The 23728-nt window shown below is 36.5% G+C and overlaps 1 protein-coding gene and 1 pseudogene across 1 annotated transcript in view; one reads left to right on the plus strand and one right to left on the minus strand.

Moving 5' to 3' along the window:
* The window catches only part of TRDN (triadin), a 341870-nt gene that overhangs the window by 314868 nt on the left and 3274 nt on the right, over positions 1-23728 (plus strand). Inside the window, exons 35-41 of the mRNA XM_068550829.1 lie at positions 1519-1545; positions 2288-2326; positions 2708-2743; positions 3481-3525; positions 6033-6056; positions 19632-19670; positions 21450-21488. Coding sequence (XP_068406930.1) covers positions 1519-1545; positions 2288-2326; positions 2708-2743; positions 3481-3525; positions 6033-6056; positions 19632-19670; positions 21450-21488 — 249 coding nt within the window. The remainder of the gene's footprint in view (positions 1-1518; positions 1546-2287; positions 2327-2707; positions 2744-3480; positions 3526-6032; positions 6057-19631; positions 19671-21449; positions 21489-23728) is intronic.
* On the minus strand, positions 6732-7223 carry LOC137769275 (10 kDa heat shock protein, mitochondrial pseudogene; annotated as a pseudogene).

Raw genomic sequence — 23728 nt, forward strand, 5'->3', positions numbered from 1 at the left:
CATTATCTGTGTAATGAACACAGTTACCATAACTAATGCCTGTGCAAAAAAAAAAAAAAAAAATGGTGGTTGCATCTCTCTTTTATGTACTTTCAGTTTTTTGTTAGGGTGTATTGAGTAAACACAGTGTGGAGATTCCTCTTATAGTCACTGCTGGGTTAAAAAAAAAGTTCAGAACACAGAATACCTGTCTTCAATTATTTAATCTTAACACATTAGCTTTTTATTTTCATATTTTTTCAAAAGCTGAAGGTGAGTTGTTTTAGTATTTCAGAATCACTGTTTTATTGTGGCATTTCAAACGGTAGTAAGAATGCAACAATTTATGAAATTTTTGAAAATTTATGAAATTTTATGCAATTTCATAAAAATGAAATTGTTTATTTAGTACTATTAAATTACGACCCAGACATTATCCTGGGGGGAAATATTTGCATTATCAATCAAGAGTGTATCTAGAAGTTGTGCCTTAAGTTTTTAAATGCCAAGGACTAACCTGTTTCCTTAAGAGTGTTACGACAGATTTCTTAGAAATGCATCTACGATTTTCTTCTGAATGGATTAGATGCCAGCGTTAAACATTAAATGTTGCCTTTGGGTTGGCAAAAATCTCTAGTATATTTAGTTTGTGTAACTGCTACTAATATGAAGGGTATTACAAAAATTAAGGGCTGAAAGTCAAAACTAGAATACTAATATGAAATATCAGCATAATTATTGGCAAATACTGTTTAGTTTATGAAACGTTATTTTACATCTTCATTCTTATAAAATGTTTTAACTAGTTTTCCTTGAACTTTGAAAATAGCTTCCAAAAAAGTTATATTAGACTGATAATTAAATGTATCCGTTTTATAGAAAATATTATCATTTGAACTGATTTGTGAGAAAAGATATATTTTTTAAAGCCTGCCATGTTATATTTTTAAAAATAATTGCTCTATGAATTTACTAAAAGAGCAAAATGAAGGGTTGGTTCTACATTATCATAGGCTAAGGCAAATAACATTTTTATGTTTTGTCTCACTACTCTGACTGTAGTCATCATGAGTTGAGTTTACTTTTGTGATATTTTAAAATCTCATCTCTCAACACCACCCATTGCACTCAGTACAACATCTTATACATGAAGTTGCTTTATAAATATTTAATAAATGAATGCATGCATGCACATGTGCAGATCATGTTAAAAATTTATGTAATGGAGATTTATAATTGTAATTGAGAAAACCACCCAAAGAACTTCAGATTGATTCTTTCTACCATATATGAATCGACTGTTTAAGATTAATTTGTAGAGTGGTTCTATTTCCAGAATAGATTCCAGTTACAGTTTTCAGAAATATTAGTTACCAGTATGTCTCTTTGCCATTTTGAGTATGTGTCTGTTGTCAGTATTATTGGAATTTAATAGGAAATACATGCAGATGAAGTTCAATTGTCTCCTACTGAAAAGCAAAAGTATTCTTTCCTTTTATTTTTCTTCCTTTGTTCTATTTTTTTTTTTTTTTTCTAAAGAGGAAACATCAGAAGTAACAGCATCAGGTAAATATTTACTTTCCCAGAGGAGGTAACAGAGATTTGTGGGAACAGTATTTAAATTTGAGTCTCTGTCTAGCTGTATAACATTTGGGAAAATACCTTAACAGCTCAGATTCCCAGTTTCCTCATCTATTAGACCAGGCATAATGACTTCCCAAAAGACTTGTTATAAGTATTAAATGAAATAGCATATATAACGTTCTCACTACATACTTGGTTGTCATCATTAAATATTGGTTTCCTTCTTAATCTTGTCTGATAAATATAGTTGAAGAAAAGCATCAATCAACCAAAACTCTGTTTTAAAAAGCATGTGTCCACATTTTGCCCGGAGATATGTTGTGACTCTTACATTTTTTTTACTCAGCAGTTTATTTACTGAGCATCCATAGCACTGATCAAATTCTCATTTCCTACAGATAACAATAAAAAATTTAGATTTTTTTCTGTTACTCATTTAAACTTATTAATAAATGCATGGCTTCCTCTAGCTTTACTTCAAAGCATGTAAAAAACAAAAACAAAAGGAGGGGGCTCTGCCTTACAAAGCCAAGTAACCAAGGGTAACAAAAATACATATGTTTTCACACATGGGAGGGAGACTTTTTCTTCACATCTTGAAAAAGTAGAGCCTTGACCCCCTTTCACTTATGGGATTAAATTTCAACTCCAAATATTTACTCCAAGATTGAGTAAGAAAATTGTGTTTTTTAAACCAATGGTTTCTTGTTATTTTACCCCCTAGTGAAGAAGAAAATTGAAAAATCTGAAAAGGAAAGTAAAGGTAAAGACATCTTAAGACATGTATATCAAATTAATGATAAAAACACAGGAATTCAAAAATATGTAATTACACAAATTATACTACTTAAAAACAATTCATGAAAATATGGACACTGATTTTAAAGCATGTGTCAGAACTGCAGCTCATTTTGGGGTTACCCATGCAATTGGTGTATGTATTGCATTATTATTAGATATCTAAAGGGAACAGGAATTTAGATCTCAAAGCAAACTCCACCTATTATTGCTAAATTAGCACCATAAAGTTCTTTTCATATAACTCCTGAATTGTAAATATTGACTACAAAATATGTAATTCCAAACCTTAGGAAGACCTATGAATAAATATGTATATGACTCTAATTACCATTTATCTCTATAGAAAAAGCAGAAATGAAACATCTTAAAGAAGAAAAAGGTAATTTTTAAAAGATTGAAAGGCCCTGATGTCAGAATATTTTGAGTCAAAATTTATTTCAATTTTAAATAAAACTTTTGTTTATGTATGTGATGAGTGCTGGTCTGATTAAAAACAGAAATGTGGTCAATAATCGTGGCTATGTGGTAATGGCAGTGTCAGAGGAGCAATGGATGGCAGGCCACTCCTTCAGTATGCAGTCATGTGTTGGGTCATTGGTGAGCAACTAGTTAGAGGCTGCATTGTAAGTTGCTTTTTTTCTTAACATTAGGTTTATTTATTTAGTAAACTACATAATATAATATGATAATCACTGATTTCCATGTAGTTATCTAAAAAACTTGCAAAGGCCTTAATCATCAGAGAAATACTCTATCGAGTCATGAGGAAAGCATTCTTAGCCATACCAGAAAGATTATAAATAACAAAAGAAGATACTTTTTTTCTGGTTTATACCTAAATTCAGTTAATCATAATGACCCATTGTCCATGGGCTCTAATTCATTTCAGTACCCTGAAATCACTGATTATGTTATATCTTTGTTTATGCAAACAAAACAATCATTTATTTTTATTAGATGTTAGTAGAAGAGAAATTTTTTTTAAAGCCCCAAGAAAATATTTACAACATTTAAATTATTCTCACGTTGCTAAAGCTTAGAGATGAAGTAAACCAAAATTTTATGAAAATTTTCTTTAAAACTTCATATTTTAATTTACATTTTCTTTATATACAGTGCCAACTAGAAAAGAAGGTCTTCAATTATACAATGTGACAAAAGGTAATCTTGAACTTTGTAAAGATTCAAATGCTATGTTGATATGGAGGTGCCTGAATTACGTTGGTGCTTAATATTAACACTAAATTTTTTTAAAGCAAGGAAGTCTAGCAGATATACACTACTGCTAACAGCAGAGAAAGTGGACAGGCAGGAAATCTCGCAGAAAGCTTACATTTCAGTGGAAAACTAGGAAATGTGGAGACATAGAAACTATTAACAACCTAAACCTTCACAAGATATTTGAGTACATACCAGAAGAAAAATTTCTTTTATTGCAAAAGACTTTCGCAGCATGACTACAGTCAAGAATGAGAGAGTAGTAAAAAGAGGAAGCCGAGATGCTGAGATTCATTTTATCTATGACTACATAAAATGTAGCTAATATCATGTATATATTTTTATTATTTATATACTGGTCCTTGAAATTAATTCAGTGTAGACGCAAAGTGGGTAGTAGAAGGCAGATGCCAGCATGCACATGGCAGGTAGATGTTCTTTACCTAAAATGAGAATGACCTATTTTGGTGATATTATCATAAAACTATAAGAGTACAGCTGAATTATGTAGTCTGGGTCATAACATTTTAGGTGAACCTAATTAATCCAAAATGTAACAAAACGTAAATGCTTTAAATTTTAAAGTGCTAAGTAAACATGCCATAACTGAGCAAGAATTTGCATTCATAGTAAATACATAGATCTCTAGTGTGTGTGTACCGGGGGTGGGGGGCAGGGGTTGGGGAGGAATCTTGTTTTTCACTGGTTCCCTGTTGTTTCTTACTGTAGTATGTATACTTGAAATGGCAGGGCATATCTAGACACAATTATCAGTAATATTAAGGGGTAACATTTAGAATAAGAGAAATATCAAATTTGTACAAAGATACAGGAACACAATTTTTATATTGGAACTTTCTGCAAAAGCTTGATATCTTTTAAGATATTTAGCCAGAAGAATGAAAAGAAATGTATTATTTCGAAAACCTGTAGCTATATCCTTTCCTATTATTAGCTCAATTTCCTCCTTAGTACAGGACCAATTATCATTCCCAGTTTAAAGCTGAGTTAACGCTAGATGAAGGGAAGTCTAACATCTCAGTGTTTACATAATAGAGACAGGAATTGCCTCCAAGTGGATGTGACGTCAAAGACTTAAGCCCATTCAGTTACATTTCACTATCCTACCACACTGTGGCAAATATAAGGGAAAGCTTTCTACCAATCAGAGCAGCCCAAAGATAAAATGTACCCCACTTTGTCCCCAAGGAAGTGGTCTATTAGTGCTAAGACTAGAGGGCTGCACAAGGGATTCTAGGGATTTGGACATTGGATGGATACTCCTTTCTTATTCTATTCTGTGAGTCCATTATTTCTAAGATCTTCATATTATGAACACACAGAAGGGAAAAATTGTTACATGTGAAAGCATAAGTCCAACCTAGAGCTAGTTGAGAATACAGGCACATTCTTATTCATTCCTTCACTGAACGAATGGTTCATTGCATCTCAATAAATGTTTATTTTATTCCTTTCTGAGTTCCTGACTCTTTAGCCAATGCTAGTATTTTTAAAGGAAAAATTATAACATTAGCTTTACTAAAGTATTTTTCTGAATTATTTTGTTTGTTTTGCAATTTTATACATGTGCTGCTGTAATATCACCGAAAGCATAAGTATCCCCCCCACAAAAAAAAAAAACCTTTCTGTTGGCATTAACCTAACTTTTCTAAATTTGTAATTCTTAGGTTTATATCAGAAACTCTACAAGTCTCAAAGTAAAACATGTTATGCAGATTCCTTAAAAATTATATTTTCAAACCTAGCCCTTTAAATGAGACTAATGTTAATGGAATATAGATGTTACCAATCCTCTTTGTTTCAGAAAGTTAGAATGTCTGCTATAGTATTGGGGACAATCATTCCACTTTATATCTTTGTCCTACATTCATACAGTTTAATGGAAAAACATATCTGAAGAATTATAATCCCTCATTGAAACTAATAAATAAATGATTATGAAAAATTAAGCTGATTTTGCATGTTGCTTTTTAAGATTTATATTTTATAGTCTAATAGGTAGTTATTTGTCTTTATTCATCTGTGAAAGGAAAATAATTCTCAATAATATATTTTATGGAATTTGGAAACTGTAAAGCAAATATTTAGATTAATTACATCATACAAAGCAATTTCACTGGAGTTAGGTATAATTATAGTTAAACCAAAGCAATTTAACACAGATCCTGCTGATTTTAATGAGTGTTTAAAAAGCATAAATATGTTGTGAAACCTGCAATGATTAATAGCTTTTTTGATGTCTCACATAAAAGCAATTAAGTTATTCAAAGATCCATGTTATCAGGCAATAGAGAGCTACATTTCTTCACCAACTCCTGAACAATAAGGAAGAAAGTCAAAAGATATTAGATACATTTATATAGCCTATTGATGTATAATTTCTTTGCCTTTTACCTGAGTTAAGCAAGACTTTTTTTCTTTATTTTTAGCAGAAAAACCTGCAAGAGTATCAAGTAAGTACTGCTTGTATTGATGATAAATTCTCTTTGGCACACAGTATGAATTTCAAGCTGAAATTCAAGAAATATTTATTTTTTAATGTGTTCAGAGATTGAGTCATTTCATACTAAACCCTCTGACAGGAATTTGATAACTTTTCATCTTATTTATGTTGAAAGTAAAAAAACTAAACTACGTTATTTGAAATGATAACTTGTAGCAGAAATACATGTTCTTGAACCTGAAGATTAAAGTGACTTGCATTCAATACATCAGTCTTTTCAGTGATTGAGGTAGAATGGAATAAATAATCCTGCTTCTGCCTTAAACCCTCAATCACTAAAGATTTGCTACAGAGAACATATGGTTGAGCAATAATGTTTCCTTTGCTGTTGTTTTCTAATGCTCATTAACTTAATTATAATTATATATCTGAGGAGAATACATAGTAAGGAATGGATCTAATCTTGTATATAACATAAAGAGACCAAACTCTCAGAAAATACTCTCTGAAATGCCACAATCTGGGTATGGATAGCTCAAATTATACAGGATACAACTATAAATTTCCCTATAAATTCTAAAATTCTGGGAAATAGCAAATTTCCTTCCCATGTTTCTGGATTTAAGAAGACAAATCATTTTATTTTATTTTATTTTATTTTATTTTTTTAGTTTGGATATCATTACTTTATTATAAAAGAAACACGGAAATTATTTACAGGATGAAAGATTTCAGAACTTCAGTGGCAGCTTCACGTGATGCCATTGGGGGAACGGGCAGCTTCACGTGATGCCATTTCAATAGTGACTTATTTTAGTCGACATATTTTCCAAGAATGTCACCATCTCTAAATAAGAAATAATCCTTGTCATCTAGAACTACTTTGGTGCCTGCATATTCTGGGAGAAGAACTTTGTCTCCAACTTTCACACTAACTGGTTGAATCTCTCCACCCTTTCCTTTAGAGCCTGATCCAACAGCTACTACCATTGCTTGCAATACTTTTCCTTGCGATTTTTCTGGAAGCATAATGCCTCCTTTGGTTACAACTTCGGGTGCACTTCTTTCAACTAATACTCGGTCAAAGAGGGGAAGAAACTTTCTAAATGCCTGTCCTGCCATGACTCGGGTTGCCGCACTTCGTACTCTCGCTCTCTGGCCGCCGCCGCAAAGGAGAGATCCCGACAAATCATTTTAAATCAGTGCTATATAATGTAACGTCATGTGAGCCACATGTATAGTTTTAAATTTTCAGGTAGACACATTTAAAGGGTAAAAAGAAACAGGCGAAAACAATTTTAATAATTTTATTTAACTCTATATACAAATATTATTTCAATGTGTAATCAATATAGAAGTATATTGATAATTTACATAATTTTTATTGAGCCTTTGAAATCGTGTGTGTATTTTACACTTAAGTCACATTTCAATTTGTACTAGTCACATTTCAATTCCCTATAGGCCAGGTGGTCAGTGGCTACTGCATTGGGCAGAGCAGATCTCAGTGTTTCTTGAGTGCTTCTGCTGTGTTCAACATTTAGTGAGTACTGAGGACAATACAAGACAATTGGTAAAGGTGGTACTTGCCATATATCTCATTCAAAGTTCTTTGACTGCAAGTAATAGAGCCCCACATGGACTTGCTTCAGGCATTTAAAAAAAGGAAAATAATTATAAGGGTACAGAATTGTCTCACAGATTCAAGGGCAAATCTTATATTTCATGCTCAGGAAAGCCCTCTGAAACTATCCCACTCCATACCCTTCCCCTACAGCCAAAGGTAGTCAGGACAGACTTCATATAGGAGGTAACTCCAGGATTTGTATTTAAAAATGGTTAGGATTGGATAATTGGAAAAAGAGGGTGTAAAGAAACTCACTTCTCCTGTGTGTTTCTCCATTACTCTCACGCTACTACCATACTCCTAACACTTCTGACACCACGCAAGTAGGATTGTTTTCACACCAAGTGATTCTCTGTGACACCAGCCAGATGTCCTACAATTCAATTCATTTCTGATACTAACTGGAGTTAGCATATCATAGGTTAAGGACTCAGTCCCATGAGACTACTCCTCAAATTCAGATGCCAGTCAAAAATAGTAGGTCCCCTGGTTATCCACAACTTCTGTCCTACTTGGCTACAAATTAGACTCTCCCATGACATCCCTCCCTTGTATTAAATTATTTGGTAGAACAGATCACAGAACTCAGGGGAACGCTTACTTAGGTTTACCAGTTTATTATATAATAAAAGGTATGATAAAGGATACAAATGAACAGCCTGATGAAGAGATACACAGGATGAGACCTGGAAGGGTCCGAGCACAGGAGCTTCAGTCCCTATGGAGTTGGGGTGCACCATCCTTCTGGCATGCAGATGTCTTCAGCAACTCAGAAGATTCTTGAACCTCGTACTTCTGGCACTTTTATGGAGGCTTCATCACATAGGCATGATGGATCCTTAACTCAATCTCTAGCACTCTCCCCTTCCTGGAGGGTGGGGTGTGGGGCTGAAAGTGCCACATTTCTAATCTGGCTTGGTCTTTCTGATGACAAACCCCTATCTAGAGGCCCACCAAGCATTGCCAAATTAGAACAAGACTCTCCTGTCACCCAGGAAATTCCAAGGGATTTATGAGCTTCATACCAGGAACTAGGAGCAAAGACTAATATATATATTTTTCTATTATTTCACAGTGGGCAAACAAGCATTGTGTATAGAGGCAATCAAAGGAAGAGTTGGCTGGAGTTGAGGGCTTGTGTTTTTAAAAAATTTTTCTTGAAATATAGTTGATTAACAATGTTGTGTTAGTTTCAGGTGTACAGTAAAGTGATTCGCTTTAACATACATATATACTTTTTTTTTACATTCTCTTCCATTATACATTATTTCAAAATATTGAGTAGAGTTCCCTGTGCTATACAGTAGTTCCTTGTTGGTTATCTATTTTATATATAGTAGTGTGTATATTTTAATCCCAAACTCCTAATTTATTCCTCCTCTCTCTTTCCCCTTTGATAACCATAAGTTTGTTTTCTATGTCTGTGAGTCTATTTCTGTTTTGTAAATAAGTTAATTTGTATCCTCTTTTTAGATTCCACATATAAGCAATATCATATGATATTTGTCTTTCTCTGTCTGGCTTACTTTACTTAGTATGATAATCTCTAGGTTCATCCATGTTGCTGCAGATGGCATTATTTCATTCTTTTTTATGGTTGAGTAATATTCCATTGTAAATATATACCACATCTTCTTTATCCATTTATCTGTCGATGGACCCTTAGGTTTTTTCATGTCTTGCCTATTATAAATAGTGCTGCTATGAACATTGGAGTGCATGTGTCTTTTTGAATTATGTTTTTCTCTGGATATATGACAAAGAGTGGGATTGCAGGATCATAGGGTAGCTCTATTTTTACTTTTTTAAGGAACCACCATACTGTTCTCTATAGTGGCTGTATCAATTTACATTCCCACCAACAGTGTAGGAGGGTTCCCTTTTCTCCACACCCTTTCCATCATTTATTATTTGTACACTTTTTGATGATGGCCATTCTGACCTTTGTGAGGTAGTTTTGATTTGCATTTCTCTAATGATTAATGATGTTGAGCATTCTTTCATGTGTTTGTTGGCAAACTGTATATCTTCTTTGGAGAAATGCCTATTTAGGTGTTCTGCCCATTTTTGGATTGGGTTGTTTGTTTTATTGATATTGAGCTGCATGAGCTGCTTGTAAATTTTGGAGATTAATCCTTTGTCAGTTGCTTCATTTGCAAATATTTTCTCCCATTCTGAGGGTTGTCTTTTCATCTTGTTTATGGTTTCCTTTGCTGTGCAAAAGCTTTTAAGTTTCATTAGGTCCCATTTGTTTATTTTTGTTTTTATTTCCATTTCTCTAGTGGGTGGGTCAAAAAGGATCTTGCTGTGATTTATGTCATAGAGTGTTCTGCCTATGTTTTCCTCTAAGAGTTTTAGAGTGTCTGGCCTTACATTTAGGTCTTTAATCCATTGTGAGTTTATTTTTGTGTATGGTGTTAGGGAGTGTTCTAATTTCATTCTTTTACATGTAGCTGTCCAGTTTTCCCAGCACCACTTATTGAAGAGTCTGTCTTTTCTCCACCGTATATTCTTGCCTCCTTTATCAAGGATGAGGTGACCATATGTGTGTGGGTTTATCTCTGGGCTTTCTATCCTGTTCCATTGATCTATATTTCTGTTTTTGTGCCAGTACCATACTCTCTGGATTACTGTAGCTTTGTAGTATACTCTGAAGTCAGGGAGCCTGATTACTCCAGCTCTGTTTTTCTTCCTTAAGATTGCTTTGGCTATTCGGGGTCTTTTGTGTCTCCATACAAATTGTGAATTTTTTTGTTCTAGTTCTGTGAAAAATGCCAGTGGTAGTTTGATAAGGATTGCATTGAATCTGTAGATTGCTTTGGGTAGTAGAGTCATTTTCACAATGTTGATTCTACCAATCCAAGAACATGGTATATCTCTCCATCTATTTGTATCATATTTAATTTCTTTCATCAGTGTCTTATAATTTTCTGCATACAGGTCTTTTGTCTCCTTAGGTAGGTTTATTCCTAGATATTTTATTCTTTTTGTTGCAATGGTAAATGGGAGTGTTTTCTTAATCTCACTTTCAGATTTTTCATCATTATTGTATAGAAATGCAAGAGATTTCTGTGCATTAATTTTGTATCCTGCTACTTTACCAAATTCATTGATTAGCTCTAGGAGTTTTCTGGTAGCATCTTTAGGATTCGCTATGTAGAGTATCATGTCATCTGCAGTGACAGCTTTACTTCTTCTTTTCCGATTTGGATTCCTTTTATTTCTTTTTCTTCTCTGATGGCTGTGGCTAAAACTTCCAAAACTTTGTTTAATAATAGTGGTGAGAGTGGGCAACCTTGTCTTGTTCCTGACGTTAGTGGGAAAGGTTTCAGTTTTTCACCATTGAGGACAATGTTGGCTGTGGGTTTGTCATATATGGCCTTTATTACGTTGAGGAAAGTTCCCTCTGTGCCTACTTTCTGGAGGGTTTTTATCATAAATGGGTGTTGAAGTTTGTCGAAAGCTTTCTCTGCAGCTATTGAGATGATCATATGGTTTTTCTCCTTCAATTTGTTAATATGGTGTATCACGTTGATTGATTTGCATATATTGAAGAATCCTTGCATTCCTGGGATAAACCCCACTTGATCATGGTGTATGATCCTTTTAATGTGCTGTTGGATTCTGTTTGCTAGTGTTTTGTTGAGGATTTTTGCATCTATGTTCATCAGTGATATTGGCCTGTAGTTTTCTTTCTTTGTGACATCTTTGTCTGCTTTTGGTATCAGGGTGATGGTGGCCTTGTAGAATGAGTTTGGGAGTATTCCTACCTCTGCTATATTTTGGAAGAGTTTGAGAAGGATAGGTGTTAGCTCTTCTCTAAATGTTTGCTGGAATTCGCCTGTGAAGCCATCTGGTCCTGGGCTTTTGTTTGTTGGAAGATTTTAAATCACAGTTTCAATTTCAGTGCTTTTGATTGGTCTGTTCATATTTTCTATTTCTTCCTGGTTCAGTCTCGGAAGGTTGTGCATTTCTAAGAATTTGTCCATTTCTTCCAGGTTGTCCTTTTTATTAGAGGATTTATTAGAGGTTGTCCTTTATAGAGTTGCTTGTAGTAATCTCTCAAGATCCTTTGTATTTCTGCAGTGTCAGTTGTTACTTCTCCTTTTTCATTTCTAATTCTATTGATTTGACTCTTCTCCCTTTTTCTCTTGATGAGTCTGGCTAATGGTTTATCAATTTTGTTTATCTTCTCAAAGAACCAGCTTTTAGTTTTATTGATCTTTGCTATAGTTTCCTTCATTTCTTTTTAATTCATTTCTGATATGATCTTTATGATTTTTTTCCTTCTGCTAACTTTGGGGTTTTTTTGTTCTTCTTTCTCTAATTGCTTTAGGTGTAAGGTTAGGTTGTTTATTTGAGATGTTTCTTGTTTCTCGAGGTAGGATTGTATTACTATAAACTTCCCTCTTAGAACTGCTTTTGCTGCATCCCATAGGTTTTGGGTCATCGTGTTTTCATTGTCATTTGTCTCTAGGTATTTTTTTTTCCCCTTTGATTTCTTCAGTGACCTCTTGGTTATTTAGTCGTGTATTGTTTAGCCTCCGTGTGTTTGTGATTTTTACAGATTTTTTCTTGTAATTGATATGTAGTCTCATAGCATTGTGGTCAGAAAAGATACTTGATATGACTTCAATTTTCTTAAATTTACCAAGGCTTGATCTGTGACCCAAGATATGATCTATCCTGGAGAATGTTTCATGAACACTTGAGAAGAAAGTGTATTCTGTTGTTTTTGGATGGAATGTCCTATAAATGTCAATTAAGTCCATCTTGTTTAATGTATCATTTAAAGCTTGTGTTTCCTTATTTATTTTCATTTTGGATGATCTGTCCATTGGTGAAAGTGAGGTGTTAAACTCCCCTACTATGATTGTGTTACTGTCCCCTTTTATGGCTGTTTCCCCTTTTATGGCTGTTAGCATTTGCCTTATGTATTGAGGTGCTCCTATGTGAGGTGCATAAATATTTACAATTGTTAAATCTTCTTCTTAGATTGATCCCTTGATCATTATATAGTGTCCCTCTTTGTCTCTTGTAATAGTCTGTTTTTTAGTCTATTTTGTCTGATATGAGAATTGCTACTCCAGCTTTCTTCTGATTTCCATTTGCATTGAATATCTTTTTCCATCCCCTCACTTTCAGTCTGTATGTGTCCCTAGGTCTGAAGTGGGTGTCTTGTAGACAGCATATATACAGGTCTTGTTTTTGTATCCCTTCAGCCAGTCTATGTCTTTTGGTTGGAGCATTTAATCCATTTACATTTAAGGTAGTTATCAATATGTATGTTCCTATTACCGTTTTCTTAATTGTTTTGGGTTTGTTATTGTAGGCCTTTTCCTTCTCTTGTGTTTCCTGCCTAGATAAGTTCCTTTAGCATTTGTTGTAAACCTGGTTTGGTGGTGCTGAATTCTCTTAGCTTTTGCTTGTCCGTAAAGGTTTTAATTTCTCCATCAAATCTGAATGAGATCCTTGCTGGGTAGAGTAATCTTGGTTGTAGGTTTTTCTCCTTCATCACTTTAAATATGTCCTGCCACTCCCTTCTGGCTTGCAGGGTTTCTGCTGAAAGATCAGCTGTTAACCTTATGAGGATTCCCTTGTGTGTTATTTGTCGTTTTTCCCTTGCTGCTTTTAATATTTTTTCTTTGTATTTAATTTTTGATAGGTTGATTAATATGTGTCTTGGCGTGTTTCTCCTTGAATTTTTCCTGTGTGGGACTCTCTGCGTTTCCTGGACTTGACTGACTCTTTCCTTTCCCATATTAGGGAAGTTTTCAACTATAATCTCTTCAAATATTTTCTCAGTCCCTTTCTTTTACTCTTCTTCTTCTGGGACCCCTATATTTCGAATATTGGTGCATTTAATGTTGTCCCAGAGGTCTCTGAGACTGTCCTCAATTCTTTTCCTTCTTTTTTCTTTATTCTGCTCTGCAGTAGTTATTTCCACTATTTTATCTTCCAGGTCACTTATCCGTTCTTCTGTGTCAGTTATTCTGCTATTGATTCTTTCTAGAGAATTTTTAATTTTATTTATTGTGTTGTTCATCATTGTTTGTTTGCTCTTTAGTTCTTCTAGATCCTTGTTAAAAGTTTCTTGTATTTTCTCCATTCTTTTTCCAAGATTTTGTATCATCTTTACTATCATTACTCTGAATTCTTTTTCAGGTAGACTGCTTATTTCCTCTTCATTTGTTTGGTCTGGTGGGGTTTTACGTTGCTCCTTCATCTGCTGTGTGTTTCTCTGTCTTCTCATTTTGCGTAACTTACTGTGTTTGGGGTTTCCTTTTCACAGGCTGCAGGTTTGTAGTTCCCATTGTTTTTGGTACCTGCCCCCAGTGGCTAAGGTTGGTTCAGTGGGTTGTGTAGGCTTCCTGGTGGAGGGGACTAGTGCCTGTGTTCTGGTGGATAAGGCTGGATCTTGTCTTTCTTGTGGGCAGGACCACATCAGGTGGTGTGTTTTCGGGTGTTTGTGACCTCATTATGATTTTAGGCAACCTCTCTGCTAATGAGTGGTGTTGTGTTCCTGTCTTGCTAGTTGTTTGGCATAGGGTGTCCAGCACTGGAGCTTGCTGGTCATTGAGTGGAGCTTGGTCTTAGCGTTGAGATGGAGATCTCTGGGAGAGCTTTCACTGTTTGATATTACATGGAGCTGGGAGGTGTCTGGTGGACCAATGTCCTGAACTCGGCTGTTCCACCTCAGAGGCACAGGCCTGACACCCGGCTGGAGCACCAAGACCCTGTTAGCCCCATAGCTCAGAAAAAACGGAGGAAAAAAGAAAGAAAGAAAGAAAGAAAAATAAATAATAAAGTTATTTTAAAAAATGTTAAAAATAAAAATTTAAAAAGAATAAATAAAAAAGAAAGAAAGAAGAGAGCTACCAAACCAAAAAACAAATCCACCAATGATAACATGTGCTAAAAGCTATACTAAAGAAAAGTCAAAAACAAAAACAAACAGACAGACAGAACCCTAGGACAAATGGTAAAAGCAAAGCTATACAGACAGACTCACACAAAGAAGCACACACATGCGTCTACAGTTGCTCCCAAATTCCACCGCCTCAATTTTGGGATGATTCGTTGTCTATTCAGGTATTCCAGGGATGCAGGGTACATCAATTTGATTGTGGAGATTTAATCCGCTGCTCCTGAGGCTGCTGGGAGAGATTTCCCTTTCTCTTCTTTGTTCACACAGCTCCTGGGATTCAGCTTTGGATTTGGCCCCGCCTCTGCGTGTAGGTCTCCTGAGGGCATCTGTTCTTCGCTCAGACAGGACGGGGTTAAAGGAGCAGCTGATTCGGGGGCTCTGGCTCACTCAGGCTTGAGGGAGGGAGGGATACGGATGCGGGGCGAGCCTGCGGCGGCAGAGGCCAGCGTGACGTTGCACCAGCCTGAGGCGCGCCGTGCGTTCTCCCGGGGAAGTTGTCCCTGGATCACGGGAGCCTGGCAGTGGCGGGCTGCACAGGCTCCCGGGAGGGGAGGTGTGGAGAGTGACCTGTGCTCGCACACAGGCTTCTTGGTGGCAGCAGCAGCCTTAGCATCTCATGCCCGCCTCTGGGGTCCGTGCTGATAACCGCGGCTCGCGCCCGTCTCTGGAGCTCATTCAGGCGGTGCTCTGAATCCCCTATCCTCGCGCACCCCGAAACAATGGTCTCTTGCCTCTTCGGCAGCTCCAGACTTTTTCCCAGACTCCTTCCCGGCTAGCTGTGGCGCACTAGCCCCCTTCAGGCTGTGTTCACGCAGCCAACCCCAGTCCTCTCCCTGGGATCTGACCTCTGAAGCCCGAGCCTCAGCTCCCAGCCCCCGCCCGCCCCGGCAGGTGAGCAGACAAGCCTCTCGGGCTGGTGAGTGCTGCTCGGCACCGATCCTCTGTGCGGGAATCTCTCTGCTTTGCCCTCCGCACCCCTGTTGCTGTGCTCTCCTCCGTGGCTCCGAAGCTTCCCCCCTCTGCCACCCACAGTCTCTGCCCGCGAAGGGGCTTCCTAGTGTGTGGAAACCTTTCCTCCTTCACAGCTCCCTCCCAGTGGTGCAGGTCCCGTCCCTATTCTTTTGTCTCTGTTTTTTCTTTTTTCTTTTGCCCTACCCAGGTACGTGGGGAGTTTCTTGTCTTTTGGGAGGTCTGAGGTCTTCTGCCAGCGTTCAGTAGGTGTTCTGTAGGAGTTGTTCCACATGTAGATGTATTTCTGATGTATTTGTGGGGAGGAAGGTGATCTCCACGTCTTACTCCACAGCCATCTTGAAGGTCTCCCCAAACTAATAGCTCTTAAAAACCCTTGTGTCTATAGCTCCAATTCAGTGAGTATAAAGAGTTCTACAAATGCCAGCCCGTAACATCAACATGTTCAAAAGATCAAAATCGTAGCCGCACAGACAAGAATTCCTATTTGTTCAATGACTCTGCTACAGTGGACACATCTGCTTTAGACGGACGGTTGGATTTCCTAATATTTATGGTTCCTTTGGAATCTAAGTTTCTATGTAAGTATAGGATGGAGTCTACAATTTGAAACTCAAGATAATACATTTTTATTCTTCATTATTTGGAATATGATTGCCTACATTACTTATAGTGGCTAGGCAAACAGAACAGATATTATACTTTCCTCTTCATTGTCATTACCATTTCCAAAGGCAACTAGGTAACTCTTCTATTTGTCCACACTTAGGGAAAACAGATTGTTGGAAGAGCAGAGGGCCACGCTTAGAGGAACATCTCTGCTCTGCACAAGTGCCTGGCTCATGTGTAACTTTGACTCTGTCTGAGCATGCCAGCAGATACTTGTTGAGCAATATAATGCATAAGTTCTGGAATCAGAGAGTACTGAGTTTAGAAGGCCATTCTCAAAAGGTAGAATGGCATAGTGGTTAACAACACAGTCTCTGGAACCCAAATGCTTGAGTCTGAATCCTGATTTCCCCACTTACTAGCTCTGGGACCTTGACTTTCTATCCTTCAATTATCCCTTCTGTAAAATGGGAATAATAATAGTACCCTCCTCACAGATTTGCTGAGCAGGTGAAATGTGTTACTATTTGTGCTTAGTACAACTGATGGCACATTATAGGTGCTCTCTTTGTGACATAAATGTAACTCCTCATTCAAGTGGATCTGACTCAGGCAAGTTGGGATTCATGCTCTAGCCCTGCCACTCACTCATTTTATGACCTTGGGCAGCACTTAACCCCTCTCTGCTCTATCTATACAGGAGATTTAAAATAAGAGCACCTACCTCAGAGAGGTGTTGTAGGGATTGAATGTGCTATACATGTGAAATTACTTAATAGGACCCAGCATGTGGGAAGTGTTAGGAAATATTAACTATTATTGCCATCATTAAAAATGATGTCTCAGGACTTCCCTGGTGGTGCAGTGGTTAAGAATCCACCTGCCAATGCAGGGGACACGGGTTCGAGCCTGGGAAGATCCCACATGCCACAAGCAACTAAGCCTGTGCACCACAACTACTGAGCCTGCTCTCTAGAGCCCGCGAGCCACAACTACTGAAGCCCGCACGCCTAGAGCCTGTGCTCCGCAACAAGAGAAGCCACCGCAATGAGAAGCCTGCGCATCACAACGAAGACTAGCCCCTGCTCACCGCAACTAGAGAAAGCCCGTGCGCAGCAACGAAGACCCAACGCAGCCAGAAAACAAACAAAAAAAAGAAAGTGATGCCTCAACTCTCCCGGTTTTGTCCATTAACTCAATACATATCAATTCTAAACTTTTCCAGACATCTTGCCTTCTCTGTCTTGCTTCTTTCTAGACATTTGCAATTTCATGACTGGCCAACACCACAACTGAACTCAAAGAAAACGAAACTTTTCATGATCCCCAGCTAATAAGTGCCTCTTAGGTTTCCCTCCTTGCTGGGAATGGCTCCACTACCTTCCTCCAAACTCAAATAGTGGATGGTGCTATCCCTTATTGCATTCATCTCTTTCACTCACACATACCCAATTCTATTTAACTCTGCATAGAAAGCCTCATTTACTCTCAACTCCTTCAGTGACTCCTAGTTGCAGAAATCATGGTTTCTAGGTTGACTATTAAAATGCATTCCCAATTTCTTTCTCTGAATCCATTCTCTTATGTTCTAGTCTTATTTTTACTAAGTACATCTAAAATATTATTTCTCTCTTGAACAACTTTCATTTGCCGTGACATTAAATAGAGACAACTCAGCCTGACCTATAAACACCTTGCACATGACAATCCTATCCAACCTTTCCAGATGTGGTTCTCCTACGCTCCTCAGCGTTTACTGTGCTCCTCAAATATCCTCTGTTCTTTGCTGTATCTAGTCTTCCTTCATAGTTTTTCTAACTACCCCTCCCCAAAAAGCAAGTCACTCAAAATTCCCCTGGCACATTTTGATACTTATTTTATAATAATGACTGTATCCATTCAGAGTCAAGTATTTTGTCCAAACCACCACTTGCCCAATCAAGGCACAAGAGTAAACATATTTAGTGCTTTTCTCCTTTTTTTGTATTCTGAGTGGTGACAATCTCATGAAGTATTCCTAGGTCAGTAAATTCCTGTTACTGTTAAGTTGCTTACACAGGGATTGCATCTCTACGGCAACTGCCCTAGGCTTACTGTTTACCTTGTGCCTCTGTTCTCCTTCTGGTAGCCTGAGTGATTGACGTGTGACTCTGTTCTTGCCAGATTTTATCACCTGTAGCTAGTTTACTCTGGTTCAGAATACTGATTTTGCTAGAGAGAGGAAGCTAAGGTTGTTATTCTATCCATATTTATTTCCCCAGGAGTAACAAATAGATCCAGAGAATAGGTGCCTTAGTTTTAAGTGTGCTATTACTTACAAAAGTAAAATATATATTTCTTGTACAAGGACCTTGTAACATTTTAATTTTGTAAACATCCTTCATAGAAATTAGCAGATTTTGACTATACAAATATAGTTCCTATTTGATTCATCTAAGAACTGATATCTTTTAAAAAATAAGTATTATTTTACTTAAAAATATCACTTAATCATTCCCTGATTTATAATTGTTGATAGGACAGTTTTAGATCACTTAATTCAGTATTTAATTGAGTTAAGCCTGTATTTAAATATTTTAAAAACTAATCAGGTTGAAACTTTAATAATTCACCATAAAAAATGCTAGCAACTTTGTTTCTTTTTCCCATTTTGTTCTTTTACATAGTAACATCTCTTCCTGAAGGTCACATTTCTTCCCTATCAGAGAAAATTTGCATACTAACCTATTTTATCCCTTTTGTATTTGTGGACAGCTGGTATGCAAAATCTGAATAAACAATACAAAAATGACCCTCTTTCCAATCATGACAAGTGCTAAAAAATTGATAGAAAAATTTAAAGATCATTTTATTATGTTGTATTAGAATGATCTCCGACTTAAAATTACTCCCGCATTATTCCACTATGTACCTTTTAAGTAGACTGCACGAAAGACCAAGCGATATACCTAATGCACCTGAAGAGTCATCATTTATATATTTGAGTTTTGTTAGCTTTTAATGCCTTTTCATTGCCTTTACGATGTCAGAAGTCAGTCAGCTAATAAAATACGTGGCTGGAGATTTTCCTCTTGATCTGCCATATGTGTATGAATTTATTTACCTCAAATTCCCGAAATTCCAAAAGTGATTGTGGTTTGGGGAAGCAGTTTTAGGAGTCAGAGGAGGACAAGCATGTTTGGGAGGGTCACTGCAAGCTCTCCTTGCCCTAGCCAGACTTCGCCGGCCTGCTGACCACACTCCTGGCACAGCATCTATTTCCTCCCCACCCTCTGCCCAAGTCAGAGAAGTTGCCTTATTTGTCAGAAAGTTCTTATTCATAGAGGCACTTCATGCTGAGTTTATAGATTGAGACCCTCTATCTCTTCAAAATCTTTAAACACAATATTTCCTCTTTGGGAAATCTGAGAAATAGATCATGAATTGATATGTCTTTCTTTACTCTCTAGGAGAAGATTCTGAAGATGTACCAGCTTCAACGAAAGCTAAAGGTAAGATTGTTATCTTCAGTTCACTATGAGTTTTCTCTTAAGTCTGTAATATTTTTTCTGTCTGTTTTATTTAACTATTCTTTATCTGGTTTTCAGCTTTACCTAAGCAATGTTTAGAGGTAGACTTATTTGTAAACAAACAGTTTTTGTACGTTATTTGGAAAACATATATATATCTCCATATATTGAAGGCTAACTGGACACTGATTTATTTACAAGTAATTATTGAATAATTTGTTGGCCAATCTGCTTACAAGAGCAATATTTCAAAATTATCGTTTCACCAAGGATTGGGGAGATGTTATTTGACAGCAGGAAGTTCACATAAATGTTCAAATATGAGATTGATGTGTTTATTAAGAAAAATTAAGATAACTTGCCTATACTAGCAACAATAGCATAGAGGAAAGATGGAAGGAAGGAAGGAAGGTAGGCAGGAAGGAAGGGAGGGAGGAAGACAGATCTCAAACCTCAGAAAAATTTGCTACAACCAGATACATGACCTTAGGCGAGTATTTCCAGGACTAAATTTCCTCATCTGTATTGTAAGGTTTTCAACTCATTTAATTTAATGCATTTTTTTCCTGAAGGGTTTCCTGGCTTCCTAGTTTGGCTGGTTATATGATAGATATTTACTGTTCTACTTCCAGACTTGCTTGTGGACAATAAGAGTTTGCCTAAGAGGTGTTCTTGTCATCAAAATATAAGTTTTGTGGCAGTGTCTGGAATTAATTAACAGTGTGGAAAATAGCACTTTGAGAAAAGACACAAGAGAATAGTTTTCTGATTCTTATGAAATGATTTACACTCGTCTTAAGATATTTTTGAATACTAAAATTTTTAGATTTTTTAAAAAATTGAATTATTAAGAACTATAACTTTTAATATATATATTTTTTATTTCTAGACCATAGCTTCTCAAACAATTTTATACACAAATCATTTGGAAATCTTGTTAAAATGAAATAAGTTGAGGTTGGGGACCAAGAACTGTGTTTATATCAGTTTCCCAAGTGATGCTGAAACTACTGGTACATGGATCACACTTTGAGAAGGAAGTTTTTTGAACTCATTTAGAATTTGATGAAATCTAAAACCCACTTTAGATGAAACACACACACAGACTCATATCTTAACATTTCAGAGTTTTACAGGAAACTCGCAAAATTTTATCTGTGAACACCAGTTAAGAACTTCTAACCTGGGAAAGGGGGTTCAAATGGATAGTGGCAAATTATCCTTTGTTAGATATACACATGGTACTTATCACTCAAGCAAAAGAGTCCTTGAATCACATGAGAAAAGGAAAGGATACAGAATACTAGCCTGCTGCTCTTCTTTCAGGACAAGGATGATCATTAAAACTTACGTCTCTCACAAATTTAAAATTATTTTGACTAAAATGTTTGTTTCATAGCCAGATTCCATCCTTGCCATATTATAACTCTGAGCATCAAAGACCTCTTCTGAGAAAGGAATGGGTGTCAGCTAGCCCTCCATTAACATCAGGACTAGTTTCTATCTGAACAATTGCCTGTAACATTTCCCATTCTTTTCTTTCATTGCCACCTCTTCTATTCCTGGCTCTTACTTACTAAATTTTGTAGTTAAAGGCTGAACAGAATCTGAATAAGAACCTAGAGTACATTCTAAGGAGGGCAAGTAGCTCCTGTTTCTTTCATACTGTGCATTTTTTAGACATTTTTCAGTTCCCTACATATCTGTATAATAGCTGTGAATGTACAAGTTATTTACTTTCATATTTTTGTTATCTACTAGAAGAAGCTGAAGATGTGCCTTCCACAAAGAAGCAAAAAAGTAAGTTTTTTAAAAAGATTAAAACTACTGAGGCATTCTGTAGATGGTATATATAAATTGAAACTTTAGACTCCCTTAAGAAGACCAGTATTAGAAGAAAAAGATTTTTAGCACAGATGTGAAGAATAACATTAAAGTAGGTCTCTTATATTTCAAAGAGAAGTTCTGCATTTTTTGCATCAGGCAAGTGGCACATATTTGGAGGAATTACAAAGTAATGATGGAAGTGGCACTTATTGCAAACCATTCTACACAGCTCTGATCCTGAGCACTCCAACCGAGTCTGTGCTTAAATGTGTGCTACTGTCTACTTTATAAAAAGACAGCTGAAGTGATATGCTGAAATTTTTTACATCAAAAAGAAAAAAATGTAGAAATAGGTCTCAGCAATTCAATTGCTTAGAAACTCATTCTAAGAATGAAAGTTCTTTTGGATTGTTCTCGATATGTGGCAGGCTCTTAATATTCAGTCTTTGGGATCGTTGATTTTAGAATGCAATCAATATTCATATGCAGTTACAAAATTCAATGTCCAAGATTCTCATTATTTCAGTACTTCTAAATTAGATATTTTTCTTCAGATGGTAAAGCAATACATCTTGAATTCACATATGCATAAAAGTCATCGCTGGACAGACTAAAGGAAGCAATTTTTAAAATAGGTGTAACCTAAGTTTGCTTCACGTAATGCTTTTAAAGTAAAGAATAGACATTTATCTGAGGAAATGATGTCAATAATGTTCTCTGGGCTTCACAATGTTTCTTAGATGTATTTCTGAAGGAAATCACAAAAATGCCCTCTATAATAGAAAATGCCTCCTGTATTAATACTTGAATTATTGAACAAATGTTAAGTGCCTACTATGTTCTAAGCACCGTTTAGATTCTGGGGCTTCTGCAACAGATAAGAGAGATACTCATTATAACCCTTCATATAATCAGGTTGTGTGGAATATAAAGAAATAAGCAGTTTTAATACTTTCAGATATGGTTGCAACATCCATAAAGTCAATCTGGGCATGTGTCTGATTTATATAGCAATGCTTTCCCAATTGTTAACCTACTCATAACAAATTGTGGCTTTATCACATAACACTCAAAATCTCTTATTTCATAAATAAATATTAAAACATAATGAGATAGGTGGATTATATTAATGTCAGTTTCCTGGTTGGGATATTATAGTATTGTTTTGCAAAGATGTTAACCATTGGGGAAAACTAGGTGAAGGATACATGGGTTCTCTCTGCATTATTTCTTACAACTGTATGCGACTCTACAATGATCTCAAAATAAAAGGTTTAATTAAAAAGAAGTAAGTAAATAAAATAATTCCATTATTTTAGTAAAAAAAGTACCAAGGTATCAATTACTTTAAGTTCATTTGGGGATTTACTGTAGCAAAACAATATTTTCTATTTTCATCTTACCATGAAGCAGTTCTATAGTTTGATATTCATGAACCTTTTATATAAGATCTAGAATAGGCAGCTATGATGATATTTTCACTAATAACTATTTGACATCAATAAAATAAATGTCAGAACAGTGCCTACAGATCAGAAGGGTCAGCTGGAAAGTAGCCTGTTGTTGATGGACTCTTCCCCTTTTAGTACTGGTGCTGCCGTTTACTGCCATCCTTCTGTGTAACCGTCCAACCCCCAGGGGGGAGGGGGGTTGTGTTCCTGCCTCTGTCTGAGGCTAGAACAAAATAGAAAACAATTCTGGATGAGATAGAGTGGAAAGGAGAAGAACTAAACTCAAGATTTCTCCAAACTGTTTTCATCACTGAAAACCCAATGATTAAAGTCAGTTGACATCATGGATGATGAAATCAGAATAATCCCTTGTTGCTTCCCTTGGCTTCTTTCTACCCACACTTTGCTTTATTCTACTTCCTAAGCCCTTAGGCTCACATGGATTTGGCCAGCACGCCCCTCACCCCCATATCCCACATACTGCTAGCTGCAATTGTCATTCTCTTTCCTGGCCATCTGCAAGAAGTCTGTGGTTGGTTGACAGAATGCAAATGGATAGGATGGACCACACTGAAGTGTCAGTAGGGGTCCGTCATGGTGAGAAGGGGCTAAACTCACCATCTCTTAACAAAACTGCTACCTGGGAGCCTCGGCTCACTGGGCCCAGAGCTCATGCTGTATCCAATGCGCACACTGCCTCGCTGGGCTTTAACTCCTTTCCTGTGTTGTTTTCTACTCTGACAACAGAGCTGCTACCTGGAG

The sequence above is a fragment of the Eschrichtius robustus genome, chromosome 9 (assembly GCF_028021215.1).
Source record: "Eschrichtius robustus isolate mEscRob2 chromosome 9, mEscRob2.pri, whole genome shotgun sequence".
NCBI classification, from domain to species: Eukaryota; Metazoa; Chordata; class Mammalia; order Artiodactyla; family Eschrichtiidae; genus Eschrichtius; species Eschrichtius robustus.